This window comes from Pyrus communis, chromosome 15, assembly GCF_963583255.1.
Source record: "Pyrus communis chromosome 15, drPyrComm1.1, whole genome shotgun sequence".
NCBI lineage: Eukaryota > Viridiplantae > Streptophyta > Magnoliopsida > Rosales > Rosaceae > Pyrus > Pyrus communis.
In genome coordinates this window covers 20,000,798-20,014,976 of record NC_084817.1, presented here as the reverse complement: position 1 = coordinate 20,014,976, position 14,179 = coordinate 20,000,798, and the positions used below count along the sequence as shown (strand labels likewise).

At 37.8% G+C, this 14,179-nt stretch overlaps 1 protein-coding gene across 1 annotated transcript; it reads right to left on the bottom strand.

The window, feature by feature from the left end:
* Nucleotides 1-3,253: 3,253 nt before the first annotated feature.
* Nucleotides 3,254-7,515, bottom strand: LOC137717153 (BURP domain-containing protein 6-like). The gene is made up of 4 exons (XM_068456456.1): nt 7,414-7,515; nt 4,574-4,691; nt 4,164-4,254; nt 3,254-4,037 (listed from the first exon to the last, which is right to left on the bottom strand). The coding sequence occupies exons 1-4, from the start codon at nt 7,513-7,515 to the stop codon at nt 3,254-3,256; spliced, it is 1,095 nt and encodes a 364-aa protein (XP_068312557.1).
* Between the last annotated feature and the right edge of the window lie 6,664 nt (nt 7,516-14,179).

The following is a 14,179-nucleotide window of genomic DNA, read 5'->3' as shown; positions in this document are numbered from 1 at the left end:
ACATCCACCCTATTTATAGGAAAAAAAAAAAATCAAATCCAACGACTATCTGATGTCAACATGACGTCAGCTACCAACGGCTAGTTGACGTCACTTAGCTATTGGATTTGAATTTAAGTTGCAATTTTTAAATAATAAATTATGTTTGACCCTATGACCCTTTGGTCCTCGTTTGAAGACGGTTTTTTGTGACAGGGTTAAAACGAGCCTTATGGTCCTTTGGCCCTCGGTTGGAGATAGAGGCAAATATGGCCCTATATTGTTCATTAAAATATTAATATCTTGGAGGGCCAGATGGCTAAAACGAGCCCTCTGACCAGCCCTCGGTTGGAGATGGCCTTACAAGGAATCCCAGTGCCCCGAAACAAGGAAGTAGAAAAGGGGGGAGAGAACGGGAAAATGAAAGGGGGACAAGGATATAAACTATGTATGAATATTTGAGAGAAGTCGAAGGAAATATAGAAGGCACCAGGAGAAGCAAAGAGAAATATGGAATTAAGATGTTTACTGGAAACTGAGAGAAAGGGGTACAACCATTTCGTTTGAATCATAACAGAAATGTGATTGCTTTTGTTGAACACAGCATAGGTAATGATTCCCATCTCTCTTTATTCCTTCCATAGTTGCTTTGTATCAATCGTTCTTATTATTTTCAATTTTATACATTGGGTGTTGTGATCAAATATCTTGTTCTAGGGTTTGGATTAAAAGGTCAAGTCTTGTTAAGTGGAGTATAATTGAAATCGAAGTTATAAACATGAATTCTGAATTGTGTGGAAGCATTCTGAATATGTAATTTGGATTATAAGAGTATAGGTTCTAAATTGCAGGAAATTATTAAATCTTCACAGAAAAACTATGTTTCAAGTAGCCTATTTTGGCTCTTGATTTCTATGTCCTTATGGATTTCTTTTCAGCCAATATTACGTGGTTTAAAACTAGACATGTCCATGATCACAACCCACCTGATTTCACTTAATTCCATTGAGTATTGATATGTCAGAATCACATTCAAACTTGAGTCCCGAAGCTGCCAGACAGCAGCAAATACTGGGTTTCCAGTTTCGAGACTCTATTTTGTAACTTGCATAACTTTCAACTTAGAAACCCCCCTTTTTTCTACAAATCTTCTATGCTTTTGAAGTACACAAAACAAGCTTCGAAACCCATGTAAGTTTGCATCAACCGGTATAGTTATGAGTGTTCAAAATCAGGTTAATCTTGGTTGACTAAAACTGCTTTTCTGCAGTTTTTGTGGAGAAGAGGTTGCTCCTTTGCAATGTTCGTTCTTCTCTAAATTTTAATTCTAATTTACTTATCGATATTGAGTTTATTAAATGGTTATGTATTGGGTTTCAAAGAACTATTTTCTTATACAATTATAAGCTCAATGACTTCATGTATTGGTGCACTTACGCCTATTGAAACACATAATCACTTATAGTCCAGAATTATTTCCATTCAAACGTATTGGTAATGATGAAGCTATATTAGATCAACCAAAATGGCATATGAATTGGGGGCTGTTAAATTAGTATTCCAAGTACTTTGACTAGGATTAAGTTCATGTCATGCATTTAGTAATGTCTTACATTGTGAAAATGGATTTCGCCATGTTGGTGGATCCATGTATTAGTAACTGAGAGCAATGCTTAGGAATCCAAGTAGAGGAACATTTTCGGAGTTTGATTATACTAAACTTTGTGGAATGTTACCTTATCATTTATCTCATTGGTTGATTACTTGTGTATATAATTGGATTACATGAATGGTAATTGAATTAATGCTTTTGTTGGATATCTTTTGGTGTGATTATGGCTTGCTTTGATATGAGATGGAATTCTTATCAGACTTTGTAATAACGTGAGGTATGTTAGGGAACTACGAATGACTTGATCCCTCCAAAGAGTACATAAGCAGTCTAACGAGAAGTTAGATGCAGTCATAAAATAAATGAGATTAAATTTTAGTGGAAAATTGTCAAAGAAAGAAATGATAGAACGATTATTAACATAAAGGGTAACTATGACATTTTTGGTCTACCACTAAAGGTAAATTCCGAAATTAAATGGCAGGGCTGTACAAATCCGGACCGTTGAAATTTGATCCAATATCTCCTCTTTAGACACCTGTCTAACTTTTAAAACAAATTTACTTAGTAATCAGCTTCTGGGGATCAAAGCGGTCTACTAAAGCTTATCATAAGGACTTCGGGTCCTTCTCAGCTAGAAATTCAGTTTGCAGGGCCTTCGCCATGTGCTTTCGAATGAAAATAAGGACCTTAACTTTATTGGACTCATTGGCAGCATCATCTAGGATGGCATCAAATAACTTTCTCGCCTTGAGGTGCATCTTGATATCTTGGGCCCACTTTAGTGTCAGAAATATTGAGAGGAGTGATGTCCAACTTGTTCAAGTTTGACATCCTTTCTACAGTAAAAGAAGTAAATTAAAACTTTAGACTTAATCAAAATGGGCGTAAAATAACCAAATTAAAGGTTTGTTTTGCAAGAAAACTTCGAGCTTCTATTTGGTGACTAAGATGTGAATTTCTATGAGCTTGGATCAAAGATGTGAACTCATAGTGAGACACAAGTTCGTGGATCTAATTGGGCTTGGGTTTTGTTGTTTCTTGACTTAGAAAATTTGTAAAGTCAAGTAAGCTTGAAACTCAAAATGAATTGATTCAATTCATGTTGCTTAAATGAATTATTTGGGCTCTTATTCGCATATTCGACTCAAATACTAAATTGGGCAAATTCGAGAATTGGGCTTTCGACTGGAAAACAAAAAGTGTGCTATCAATGACCTATTCATCATCAATTAGTGGATGGACATAAACAAAACTCATATATATTTCCTTTTCAACAAGCCTAAACTATTTGATTTTATATAAACACTATAATTATAATTGGGACATGTAGACCTGAGGACGTAAATAAGATAATGTTTAGATTATAACCAGTCCATATTATAATTCTTAATTGCACATCATATTAATTAGCTCTTCCAATTTCCTTATTTACAAATGTTATAAGAAAATTAGAACACTTCCATGTAAATAGCTCACTCCCCCACTCTTCCACCCTTTAGTGTAGATAATATCGTTTGTTAAAAAAAAAAGTAGTCTTGGACATAAACAACTAACTGGTCAGTGATATGGTGTTACTTTTATTACTGGAGTACATACAAAACCCAGAACTTGTATGGGCTAAGTGATGGATCAGGTACAAGAACGATTGACGGATTCAACTCAATTAGGTTTTTGGTTTGGAACCCAAGTGACATCCTTGACTTTAAGAAAATGGCAGATGGGAACGGTTCCTGGCTCAACTTTGAGCTCCTTGAAGGCATAATGATTACGAACCCATCCAGATGTGTCTTCATGGCAGGCTGCCACTGCTTTAGCTTTTGTCCCATCAGCTCCTTGCAGAGGCACCATATAAGTCCTTGTTTTTTCAATTGCATGGCAGTAGAAGACGGCATACACATAGGCCACCTTATGGCACACCGTGAATTTGTTGCCTGCCAGCTCCTTCACTCCAGGAGTTATTGTGTACTTCTGTATCGGGGCAGCTCCATTTTTTTCCACCTCCGTCGCGATTGCTCGAACATTTTTTCCTAACATGGCAGTTGCAAAGTCAATCATCGACTCTAACGAGGTGGCACACTGTTTTGCTTCATTTCTCGTGACTTGATGTTCACATTCTTGAATAGTACTGTTAATCAGATTGGCTGCCTTGGACTCCGGTTTCACTGAGAATTTGTTGAGAATTTCTGGCAGTTTGCTTGATTCGAAGGGGATCGACTCAACAGTTTTTCGGGAAAGGAAAGGTGTGGTAATTGCAAAATTTCCTGCTAAGCGGTAATTCATTGTCGTGCCAGGATGAAGGTCCTTCTCCAAGAAGAAAATTGTTCCGTTTGGGTCGACTATATTTTCAGAGGCATCATCTGAGAATTCTTCTGCAACACCATTTTCAGAGGCATCAAATATTTCAGCATTTAAATGGAGTGTTCTCACCAATGGCAAATTCGAACTACATTATTACTAGCTCATTGTGAGGCTAAACTCACCTTCTCCCCTTTAGTATAAATAATATCGTTTGTTTATAAAATAAAAAAAGGGTGCGTTCTCATATGTACCTCCGTAATCAAAAATGTACTTCTCATCCGCATCTTTTGGATAGACCCAATTCCCATCCTTTTGAACTTGGTTGTGAAGGATAACTCCCCCTTTCCCAACACTAATGAAGTCTGCAGAAATGTTCTCAAACATAAATCGAAAACAACTAAGATATTTTGGCAGGGAATCAGACATTTTCCAAACTTTACCCTAAGTTCTTTTTAAGAAGAAAAAAATGTACTAAGATTGAAATTTTCAAACGAAAAGGTGTGCGCGAAAATGAATGGAAATGCATACCAACTTGCTTGACATACTAAAGTCGAACAAAATTGAACTATGAAAGTTCAAAGCAAGGCCGAAAATGAAAATTCATGTAAACCGCAACGATGAAGATTATTATGTAAAATGGTGGAAGATCTCTCTCTATGAGTACATATGAGTCGTACTAACCGGGCTTGATGAGTTGGCTAAGAAATTTCGGCATTGGTGTGTTTGGCAGGACGGAGTTCCAGTAAAGTTGAGGTGGTGGAACAGGTAAGGCAGCAGCATGGCTTCCCGCTAGTGTGAGCTGCATGCAAAATCTGAGCTATCCTTAGTAAAGAGTCTAAGAGCAATATAAAGAAAGTATAATTAGTAATTAAATACGAGATTTATCAAAGTAAAATCATATCGAAAATTAAAACTTCAGAGCTTACTTACAGTAAGAAAAACAAAGATTATGGAGAGGAGGAACCCCATCATGAAGATTAAGGAATCTACAAATTTTGCAACGGAAGAGAAAACTCAAAGAGATGGATGGTAGGACAGTCGCAGAGATGGGTTCTGTGTTTATAGGGGGAATAAGAAATGGAGGAGTGAAATTGTCGGGATTAGGTGTAAACATGTAGCCTCTTCCATTGCCCCGTGTAAAGTTTCTCCAGCAACAGCAACGTAGAGCATGCATGCAGATGCAGTTGCAGTGGCCTGCGCTTTTCTTCTTTTGAAGATAAGATCGTTGTATTTTTGTGGGGAAAATGAAGAGTGGAATTAAGTGCATTAAATTAAGAGTAATCCTAGGGAAATTAAATTTGGAAAACTAAATGATTAGTTGATGATTGGTTTATTACTTCAACGTTGATAAACGTGCTTATTTCTATTGGTGACACATCATTTAGTTTACAATTTTAGTCTCCAAATTTAGTCTTCCTAGCATTACTCTTAAATTGCTATGTAAACTAAATTTTTAGACTAAATTTACAAACCATATGATGTGTCACCAATAAGAAATAAGCACGTTAATTAACACTTAAGTAATAATACAATTATCAACAATCACGTCATATAGTTTATAAAATTTAGTTTAAAAGTTCTCTCTAGCATATTACCCTTTAATTTAACTTGTATTTTTTCTTAAAAGTGTTATTTTTATCACATTTTTTATATCACATTCGTACCACCTCTCTAAAAAAGATGAAATACACACGTGTTGGTGGACCCTATCTTTATTAAAGATCTGGTGCAAATGTAGTATGAAAAATGTGAATGTAGTATAACTCTTTTTGCCTGAAAATTTTCTTCTTTTCAAGTTTCATTTATGTGGGAAAAATAGAGAATGAATAATTTTTGGATTCTTACTTTGCTGATGAGCTCATTCCCCTATCTTCATCGTAGAATTCATATTCGAAACCGTTGTCATTTGAAGATCATCCCTAAAAAAAAAATTATTCAAACTAGAGAGCATTTAGTTTTTCAAATGTTTTAAATAAATCAATAGTAGTGTGGGTACCAAGTAACATGTTAATGGTGAACTGTCCATTTATTCGATATATTCGACTAAATGATCTCTTGTTCGAACGATTTTCCGCAAGGATGATCTTCGAATGAAGATTAAGACATTGAATGTTTAGAATTAATAAATTTCTACAGTGAAGATACGTTATTTGCAAGTGGGAAAATGAATGCAGTTATTATTCAACTAAATTTGGAATTTCATTTATTTTTCTCTCTTTGATTGGTGGGGCTTCCAAAAAAGATGCGAAAAAAAAATTCAAATTTGTTATGGCCTATTTTCTCCAGAGGGTGCGACAAGAATAGATAGAAAGAGAATTGAGGAATTTCAGGGATATTGATTTCCCTTTGCGTGTGCCTTTATTTATAGTAAAATCAAGAGGGAGAGAAACTTCATCTCCAAGTAATACAAATCCTAATAGGAAATAATCACTAGCATAAAGAGTAAACCAAATCTACTAAGGATTTACACAATCACATTTGTACTAGAATTTATGTCACAACACTTCCCTTGAGTGTGTAAATACTCAAGTAGTCGTCGTTTTATATCTTCATTGATAATGAAAAAGCAGATGATGAAGTCGTCGGCTTAATGAACAAATGTGAGTTTCAAGACAAACCAGAAGGAAATGCATAAACGGTAAAATTCACAAAACCTTGCTACAGTAAAAACCAAGGTAGGAAAAAACCCATAGTCTAAGGAGAAATGTGAGAACTTAAATCAAGTCAAACCTAAACATCTTCGGGAAGAAAGTAGAACACATAGAATATGACCAGCGTAGGATACGTGCCTCATTAAAATCTAGCCCTGTAAGTGGTTTTTGTCACCATAAAAGTTAGCCGATGGAAGTTCGTCGAGAAAGACTGGTCGCTCAAAACCCATAGCTTGAAGCCTTAATCGACAAAAATAGACTTTTGTCAGATGAAACAAGGTTTGCCTGATGAATAGATTTGTCGAGTAAACGTGCATTGACTGTCTTGCCTGACTATGAGGTTTTGTTGCCCCGCAACAAAATAAATAATGTTAAAAACTTGATCCGACGAAAGTGATAATGTTAAAAACTTGATCCGACGAAAGTGACATCGGCCCAACTGTTTAAAACCAAAGTAAAAAATAATATAAAGTTTGCTCGACAAAAATATTCGTCGAGCTAAATTTTTTTTATTTTTATTTGTTAATGTTCGTTTTAAAAACAATATTTAGATAAATAAATAATTTATTTAATTCTAATTATATTAATTTAAAATTTTTGTTTTAAAAAGGAATAGCACCTGAAGGTCGCTCGAGGGCTCGAGAAGGCGATTGCCAGAAGCTGATAAGATTGGGCTACCCCAACAATGTAAAGGCACATTGCTTCTCAGCTGCGCGCATCAGCTTTTCATTGTCGAACAACTTCTTCTTTCAGGTGCTTGAATCCTTCTCTTTGGCGCACTAGCTCCATCTTCACCTGCTAAAGTCTGGAAGACGTGTTAGCCGAAGGATGAGAGCTTGACAAAGAAGAAAAACCCCCAACATCAGAAACCTGACCACCTCCAAGGTTGCGAAATTTGTTGCCTTTCTGTCGCCCAACCCCGTCCATCAACAACTGTCGAGACACCTCTAGATCAGGTGTCAGCTCCTCCATATGCACATCCAATTGCTACTGGAGAGGTTGGCGAGGTACGTCCTTCTTCTGAGTCATAGAAACCTAAAACAAAAAGAGAAACTAATTAAGATTATCGATCATAATTTAAACATTTTTTATTGTATGAAATTTAAATTTAAAAGTAGAACGGAATAGTTAAATAAAATGTCGTTTGTGACCTTGTTGCCATAATTGGCATGCGTCTCTCCCCAAACCTCCACTTCGGAGAAATGCCCACTCACCCCTCATTCCTCGACCTGGTAAAATAGGGATTGAAAACTAGAGTGATGAAGGTACAACTTCTTCTCCCATTTACCTTTATTTGCCGCTGATTTGGGCTTTAAATTACAAAAAGTTAATTAAACCTAACATTAAAAAAAATTAAACTAAAATTAAAATAGAAATAAAACTTACTAAACAAATTTCGCTTGGAAAATGAGTGCGCAACTGCTGCCACTCGATTATCCTCTCTTGAAACTCCTCCAATGGATTGTTAAGAGTTACATCAGGAAACCGACAAGTCATGTAGTAGTAGTGGAGCTCGTACTTTTACTCCTTATACCGCTCCCTCCACACCCAGTCTATGTAGTCGGCAATCATCTTCTCCTTCGTGTTCCACTCGAAGTTGGCCTAAAATTCAACAAAAAATAATATAAAAAAAGGTTTAAAACTACATTAAATAAGGAAAAAAATTTATAAATTAAGAAAGTTGTATACTTACTAAAAGTTGTCTAATCATCTTGAAATGGACTTGGGGAATTCATGTCTTCCAAAAATCAGCGACCATGTGGTACTTGGTGTAGATGACGGCACCTATGTTGTGGGTGAACAAATTGTTGACTTTATCACTCGTTCACCGTGACTCGGGAGGTAATCAACACAGATTCGCTTATATGTTACCCGGGTGATCTGGTTGCTCGCCAACCTTTATATATCCCTTGAACTTTACTCTTCGGTCTGGCAGGAGCTCTCTATCCCCTGCATGATGCACGATCACCAAATTGGCATTTGTGCTGTGACTACCATCAGTAAGGTGGGATAAGATGAGGTTGCCATATGCTTGTGGCGTCTGTGGCTGTAAGGGCGCTTGGAAAATTGCGCCACCTGCTCCAATGGTGCTGAACTATTAAAGCCTCTTGTCAGGGCCGGCCTTGAGGGTAGCCGGGGAAGGCGGTCACCTAGGCCCCCAAGCTTCTGGGGGCGCCCAATTTTTTTATATATCCTGTATAACATATAAATATATAAAACGTAAAAAAATTTCGCAATTGAGTTATTAGTGCAATGGAAATGGTCCCCTCCGTTTTCGTTGAGGTGGATAGTTCGAAACATTGTGGAGGCTCCCCAATCCTTTCAAATGCATTTTTTTCTCGTTTGCTTTTGAAAGTACCCTCGAAAAATAAATAACAAAAAAAAAAAAAAACACTCTCAATCTTAGACTCTTAACTGCAAACACTTAGTACATTTTTTTCTCGTTTGCTTTTGAAAGTACCCTCGAAAAATAAATAACGAAAAAAAAAACACTCTCAATCTTAGACTCTTGATTGTAAACACTTAGTACATTTGTGCCTAAAAACGTAAAGCGTGTAATATTAAGTACGTATATCTTTTTTATTTTGATATTAATTTTAATGATATTTAATGTAAAAATAAACTTTTTATGCAATTAGCGAATTCTTTTTCATACATATCAATGCACAAAGAGTCAAGGGCTAGAAAACTTTAGGGCCCCACTTCAAAATTTCACCTAAGGTCCCCAAATTCTCAGAGCCGGCCCTGCCTGCTGCCGACTCAACACTGGTTGCCTGGGCCCTGCTGGCCACCTGGGTGGCACTGGGGGCTGACCACTCACTTTAACTAGAAGCAAAGGCTACTGGTGATCAAGTGTGATGATTGGAAAAAAAAATCACAATTCCATAAATTTCCTACTGTGACATCCCGTCCCGGAAATATCGAAACGCACGTGTGAAATGACTAAATTACCCCTAGTTCGTTCTTTGACATTATGGGTTGTTGTGTATGGTGTGGCATGTGTTGGACCATACACACACACACTCACAGACATTGTCACTCTCCCTTTCCCTCTGTCTCTTCTCTGTCTCTCTCTCCCCCGAGCTCCCATTTCCACTGTAAACGTACGGACAAACACCAAACTCACCCAAACCATCACAGATCGAGGAAACCAAGGACACCATTGAACTCGTGAGGTCGAGGCGAGCACAGCCATACCATTTTCAGGTGAGAAATCCTTCATTTTCACGTCGATTCGAAGTGGTCCGACTTGGGTACTATTCATGCAAGATTAATCTAGTATGTTTTTGGGTTTTTGAAGCTCATAGGTGTCTTAGTGAGGTCCCAAGGAGCCTCGGAGTGCTTCGTTGGACGAATTTGGACGTCGGGATCGTCCTGCTCGAAGTTGGCCGGTTTTGGTTGTTTGCTCAGGTAAGATCGCGTAAGTTTTAACCCTTAAAACTTGTTGGGACGTGTTCTACTAGTTTAGGGCTGCATTTGGGTGTTAAAATCTTGAAAAACGGTTGAGAAATGAGTGAGAAAACCCAAGTTGCAGGTTTTCCCAGTTTTCCGGTGACCGGAGTCCGGCGAGGGTAGGCCGGAGAAGAAACAGGACTATTCCGTTAAGTTTAACGGAATATTCCTAACGGCAGTAACGGTATCCGGTTAAGTTTAACGGAATATTCCTGACGGCGTCAATTGACACCGTCAGTGTGCATGGCACGTGGCCGCGCGTGGGGGCGCCTAGGTCCGTGCCTATTTTGGCTCGTGGGGGCGCGTGAGAGGTCCAAAAATTATTTTAAAAATATGGTTGTGATCCTGAGGTTGTGTAGAGCACGTTGGTATATTCATTTGTCCATTTTGAGCAATGTATGAGAAGTTATTACGAGAAGTTGGTTATGTGCTTTAAAGTTAACGTTTTTTTAGTTATTTCGCGTATAGGTGACACGTACCCCGAGGACGAGCGTTCGCACTCGAGGCAGGGAGGCTACGACCCTTCCACGTACCAGTGAGTGGGCTTTTGTTTTCCGTATATACCTATATACATTTATATTCCCAGAAATTGTTTAAAAAGGATTATTTATGTTATGCCATGCACTTTATTATTATCGTTTATGCATCATCACATGCATTAGTAATGACATACGTTTTTATATGCGTATTGGGTGCCGTGGACGCACAGGTAAGTGCCAGGTAAGAGGTATGCATGTTTACATTACAGTAGTGGTTTGAGATGCTTAGAGAGCTCATAACCTGCACCCCCGGTGTTAGTGCTCCCGCCTAGAGTAGGGCATAGTCCTTCACGTGATGTTCACCTCCCGCACCACACGCTCAGCTTGGATCCAAGTTAGGTGCACAGTCTTGTCGTACAGACCACATTAGGTGGTTCCGACTCGTAGGTGACCCGCGATTATTCGCATAGCCTTCACGTGATCGTAGCACTAGAGCGTATATATGTATTACACCCAGGCCTGTCGTACAGACCACTTTAGGTGATTCCGACTCGTGGGCAGGTTCAGTTATTGAGTTTGAGATTTGAGCTCTATATGCAGCCGTACAGGTCACGTTAGGTGACTCCGGCTGCCAGATGTTATGCTATTGATATGAGTTATACCTGAGCACTTGCATATCATTATGAGACTTTGACATGGCATATTCTTGAGCATGATTGGCATACCCTTGAGCATGTTTGGCATATCTATACATACGTATATGTTTATTTTCTGGGAAGTATACAGGTTTTACGGCGAGGGGTTAGAATGTATTTTGCTAAATGGTTTTCAACGAGCTTTGTTTTTGCCCACTCACGCTTTTGTTTTGTGCCCCTCCAGGTTCTAGTTGATTAGCAGTTTCGGTGGTATTCCCAGAGGATTCTCCCGGCTTTTCTGACAGATACTCACCAGCGTAGGGTCACCTTTGGGTGTACTTATGTCGCAACTTTCTTTTGGACTGCTGTAGACCTGCTCTGAAATTGTCTTTCACTTATGCTAGCACTTGTTTAGTACTTTGTATGCTAGTTTTTAATTATTCATACTTTTATATTATTACTTTATTGGCTTCCGCACGTGCACATGGCTACACCACCTTCGTGTGATGGCCAGCACGCTCCGATCTCGGTCGGGGTGTGTCACCTACAATTTCACACAAATGTATACAATTTTACTAAATTTTCATATTTTCCTACAAATTTTCACAAATTTCTACAATTTTACCAAATTTTCATATTTTCCTACAAATTTTCATAAATTTCACAATTACACAAAAAAATTTCATATTTACCACCTAAAACTTTCATAATTTTACAACCTAAAATAACTACCCGGAAACCCTCACCTATGAACACCTAAAATACATTATTGTTAACCCATTGTGAGGCTTCGCCCACCCTTCTCTCCTTTAGTGTAGATAATATCATTTGTTAAAAATAAATAAATAAATACAACCTCGCCCCCACAACCATACCCTACCACCCACCCACCTTATCCTCCCCCCCCCCCCCCCCCCCCCCCAACACCTTACGCCATCCCCCACCCCCCATAATCACAACAAATACAAAAAACTCACATAATTCACAATCCTAACAATTCATACAAATTACCCCACCCCCCATAATCACAACAAAAAATACAAAAAACTCACATAATTCACAATCCTAACAATTCATACAAATTAATATCAAATAAAAAGAGAGAGATAGAGAGAGATATCAGACTTACAACAGATTTTCCATAGAATTTTTAATTTCGTAGCAATATGCGGACAACAATTTCTAGATAGCAAATAAAGTAAGTAAACAACATTGTAAGAAGGTCCTGGTTTTTCAAATCATGAGATAATAGCTGCTGGCCACTTTTCTCGTCGGATTTGTTTGCTTTTAGAATGCTAATGGTGTAAGGTTGTTATCATTGCCTCTCTAGGTCATCTTCGTTGGTTTTTTCAAAGCATCTCTCCTATACTTCTTCTTATCACAATCCCTTGCTTATTGAAAATCATTTCCCGTTTAATTTATCTCAACTCTATTGTTTTCTTTTTCGTATTCATATTATAAGAAGAATTTTGCGTTGCAAATGAATATATATAAATATACACGTGTGTGTGTATATATATGTATGTGTGTGTGTCTATATATTTATATATATATATATATATATATATATGTGGGCAGTAAGTAGTCTCGAACATAAACAACCAACTGATCAGTCTTATAAAGTTCCTTTTATTACTGGAGGATATACAAAACCCAGAACTTGTATGGGCTAAGTGATGGATCACGTACAAGAACGGATCGATTGACGGATCCAATCAAGTAGGTTTTTAGTTTGGAACCTAAGTGACATCCTCGACTTTAAGAAAATGGCAGATGGGAACGGTTCCTGGCTCAACATTGAGCTCTTTGATGGCATAATGATTAAGGGCCCATCCAGATGTGTCTTCACGGCAGGCTGCCACTGCTTTAGCTTTTGTCCCATCAACTCCTTGCAGAGGCACCATATAAGTCTTCATCGTTTCAACTGCATGGCAGTAAAAGACGGCATGCACATAGGTCACCTTATGACACACAGTGAATTTGTTGCCTACCAGCTCCTTCACTCCGGGAATTATTAAGTACTTCAGCTCCATTTTTTTCCACCTCCGTCGCGATTGCTCGAACAGTTTTTTCCTAACGTGGAGGTGGCAAAGTCAATCATCGACTCTAACGAGGTAGCACACTGTTTTGCTTCATTTCTCGTGACTTGATGAAGTTCACAATATTGAATAGTATTGTTAATCAGATTGGCTGCCTCAAACTCCGGTTTGTAAGGAGTAATCAATCTAAGGGTTATACTCTTGACAAGTGTCATAAGATTAGACAAGTAGTTAGGAGTTTGTTAAACAGTTAACCTATATTGTAAACTACCTTAGTTGTATAAATACTATAAGACTTTTTATATTAGCACCTCACAAAATGTTGAATGCACCTTACATTAAATTTAATATTAAATGACTTATTTACCTTACTATGCAATGACAATTTTGACCTTATTAGGTTTAAAAAAAAAATATTCTAAATACACCCAAATCATTTTTAGCGTATTATTTATCTTCTCAACTATCAAAACCCTCACACCCTCCATTGTTGAACAAAACTGTAACTAATGAAACTACAAAATGTTGATTGAGAAACATCTTCATTTATAGCTACTATTTGGTCGGGAACATATCCTGCAAGTTTCAAGCAGCCGAAGTGCAAAACGAGAAATGGCCGTTGCTTTTTAGAAGAATACTCTTCCCCTGTTTCATATCAAAGCTTGTGAAGACAGATCAGCAACTTCTAGCCGGACTCGTCGTCACGAAATTTATGCGCACAAATGCATCGCTCGGTCTTGTTAATGTTGCGGAGGTGAGTCTTAATCGGTTTTTGGAGGTGGCGCTCTGTGTGCTACATGACTCGCTTGATGAGATGCATTCATCGGAAGCATTAAACAATACTGTTTACAGTTTGAGAGGCAAGTTGGAAAATCTGAGGTGTATAGAAAATGTGGGGTGTATGTACAAAATATAAGGTGTATATTGAGAATGGGGGGTGTAGGGGTATTATGGGAATGTATGTGGGGTGTATTGAGATAATTTTACAATGAAAAAGCAAATGTGGGGTGTTAATATATGTCGATGTAAA

Bases quoted from the DNA above. Each gene is read 5' to 3' on its own strand.
- LOC137717153 (XM_068456456.1), bottom strand. From the start codon at position 7,515: ATGGAGGAGCTGACACCTGATCTAGAGGTGTCTCGACAGTTGTTGATG. The intron at 4,692-7,413 runs GTTTCTGATGTT...TTTTGCATGCAG, and splicing joins GCAACCTTGGAGGTGGTCAG to CTCACACTAGCGGGAAGCCA. The intron at 4,255-4,573 runs GTTAGTACGACT...ACATTTCTGCAG, and splicing joins TAGCCAACTCATCAAGCCCG to ACTTCATTAGTGTTGGGAAA.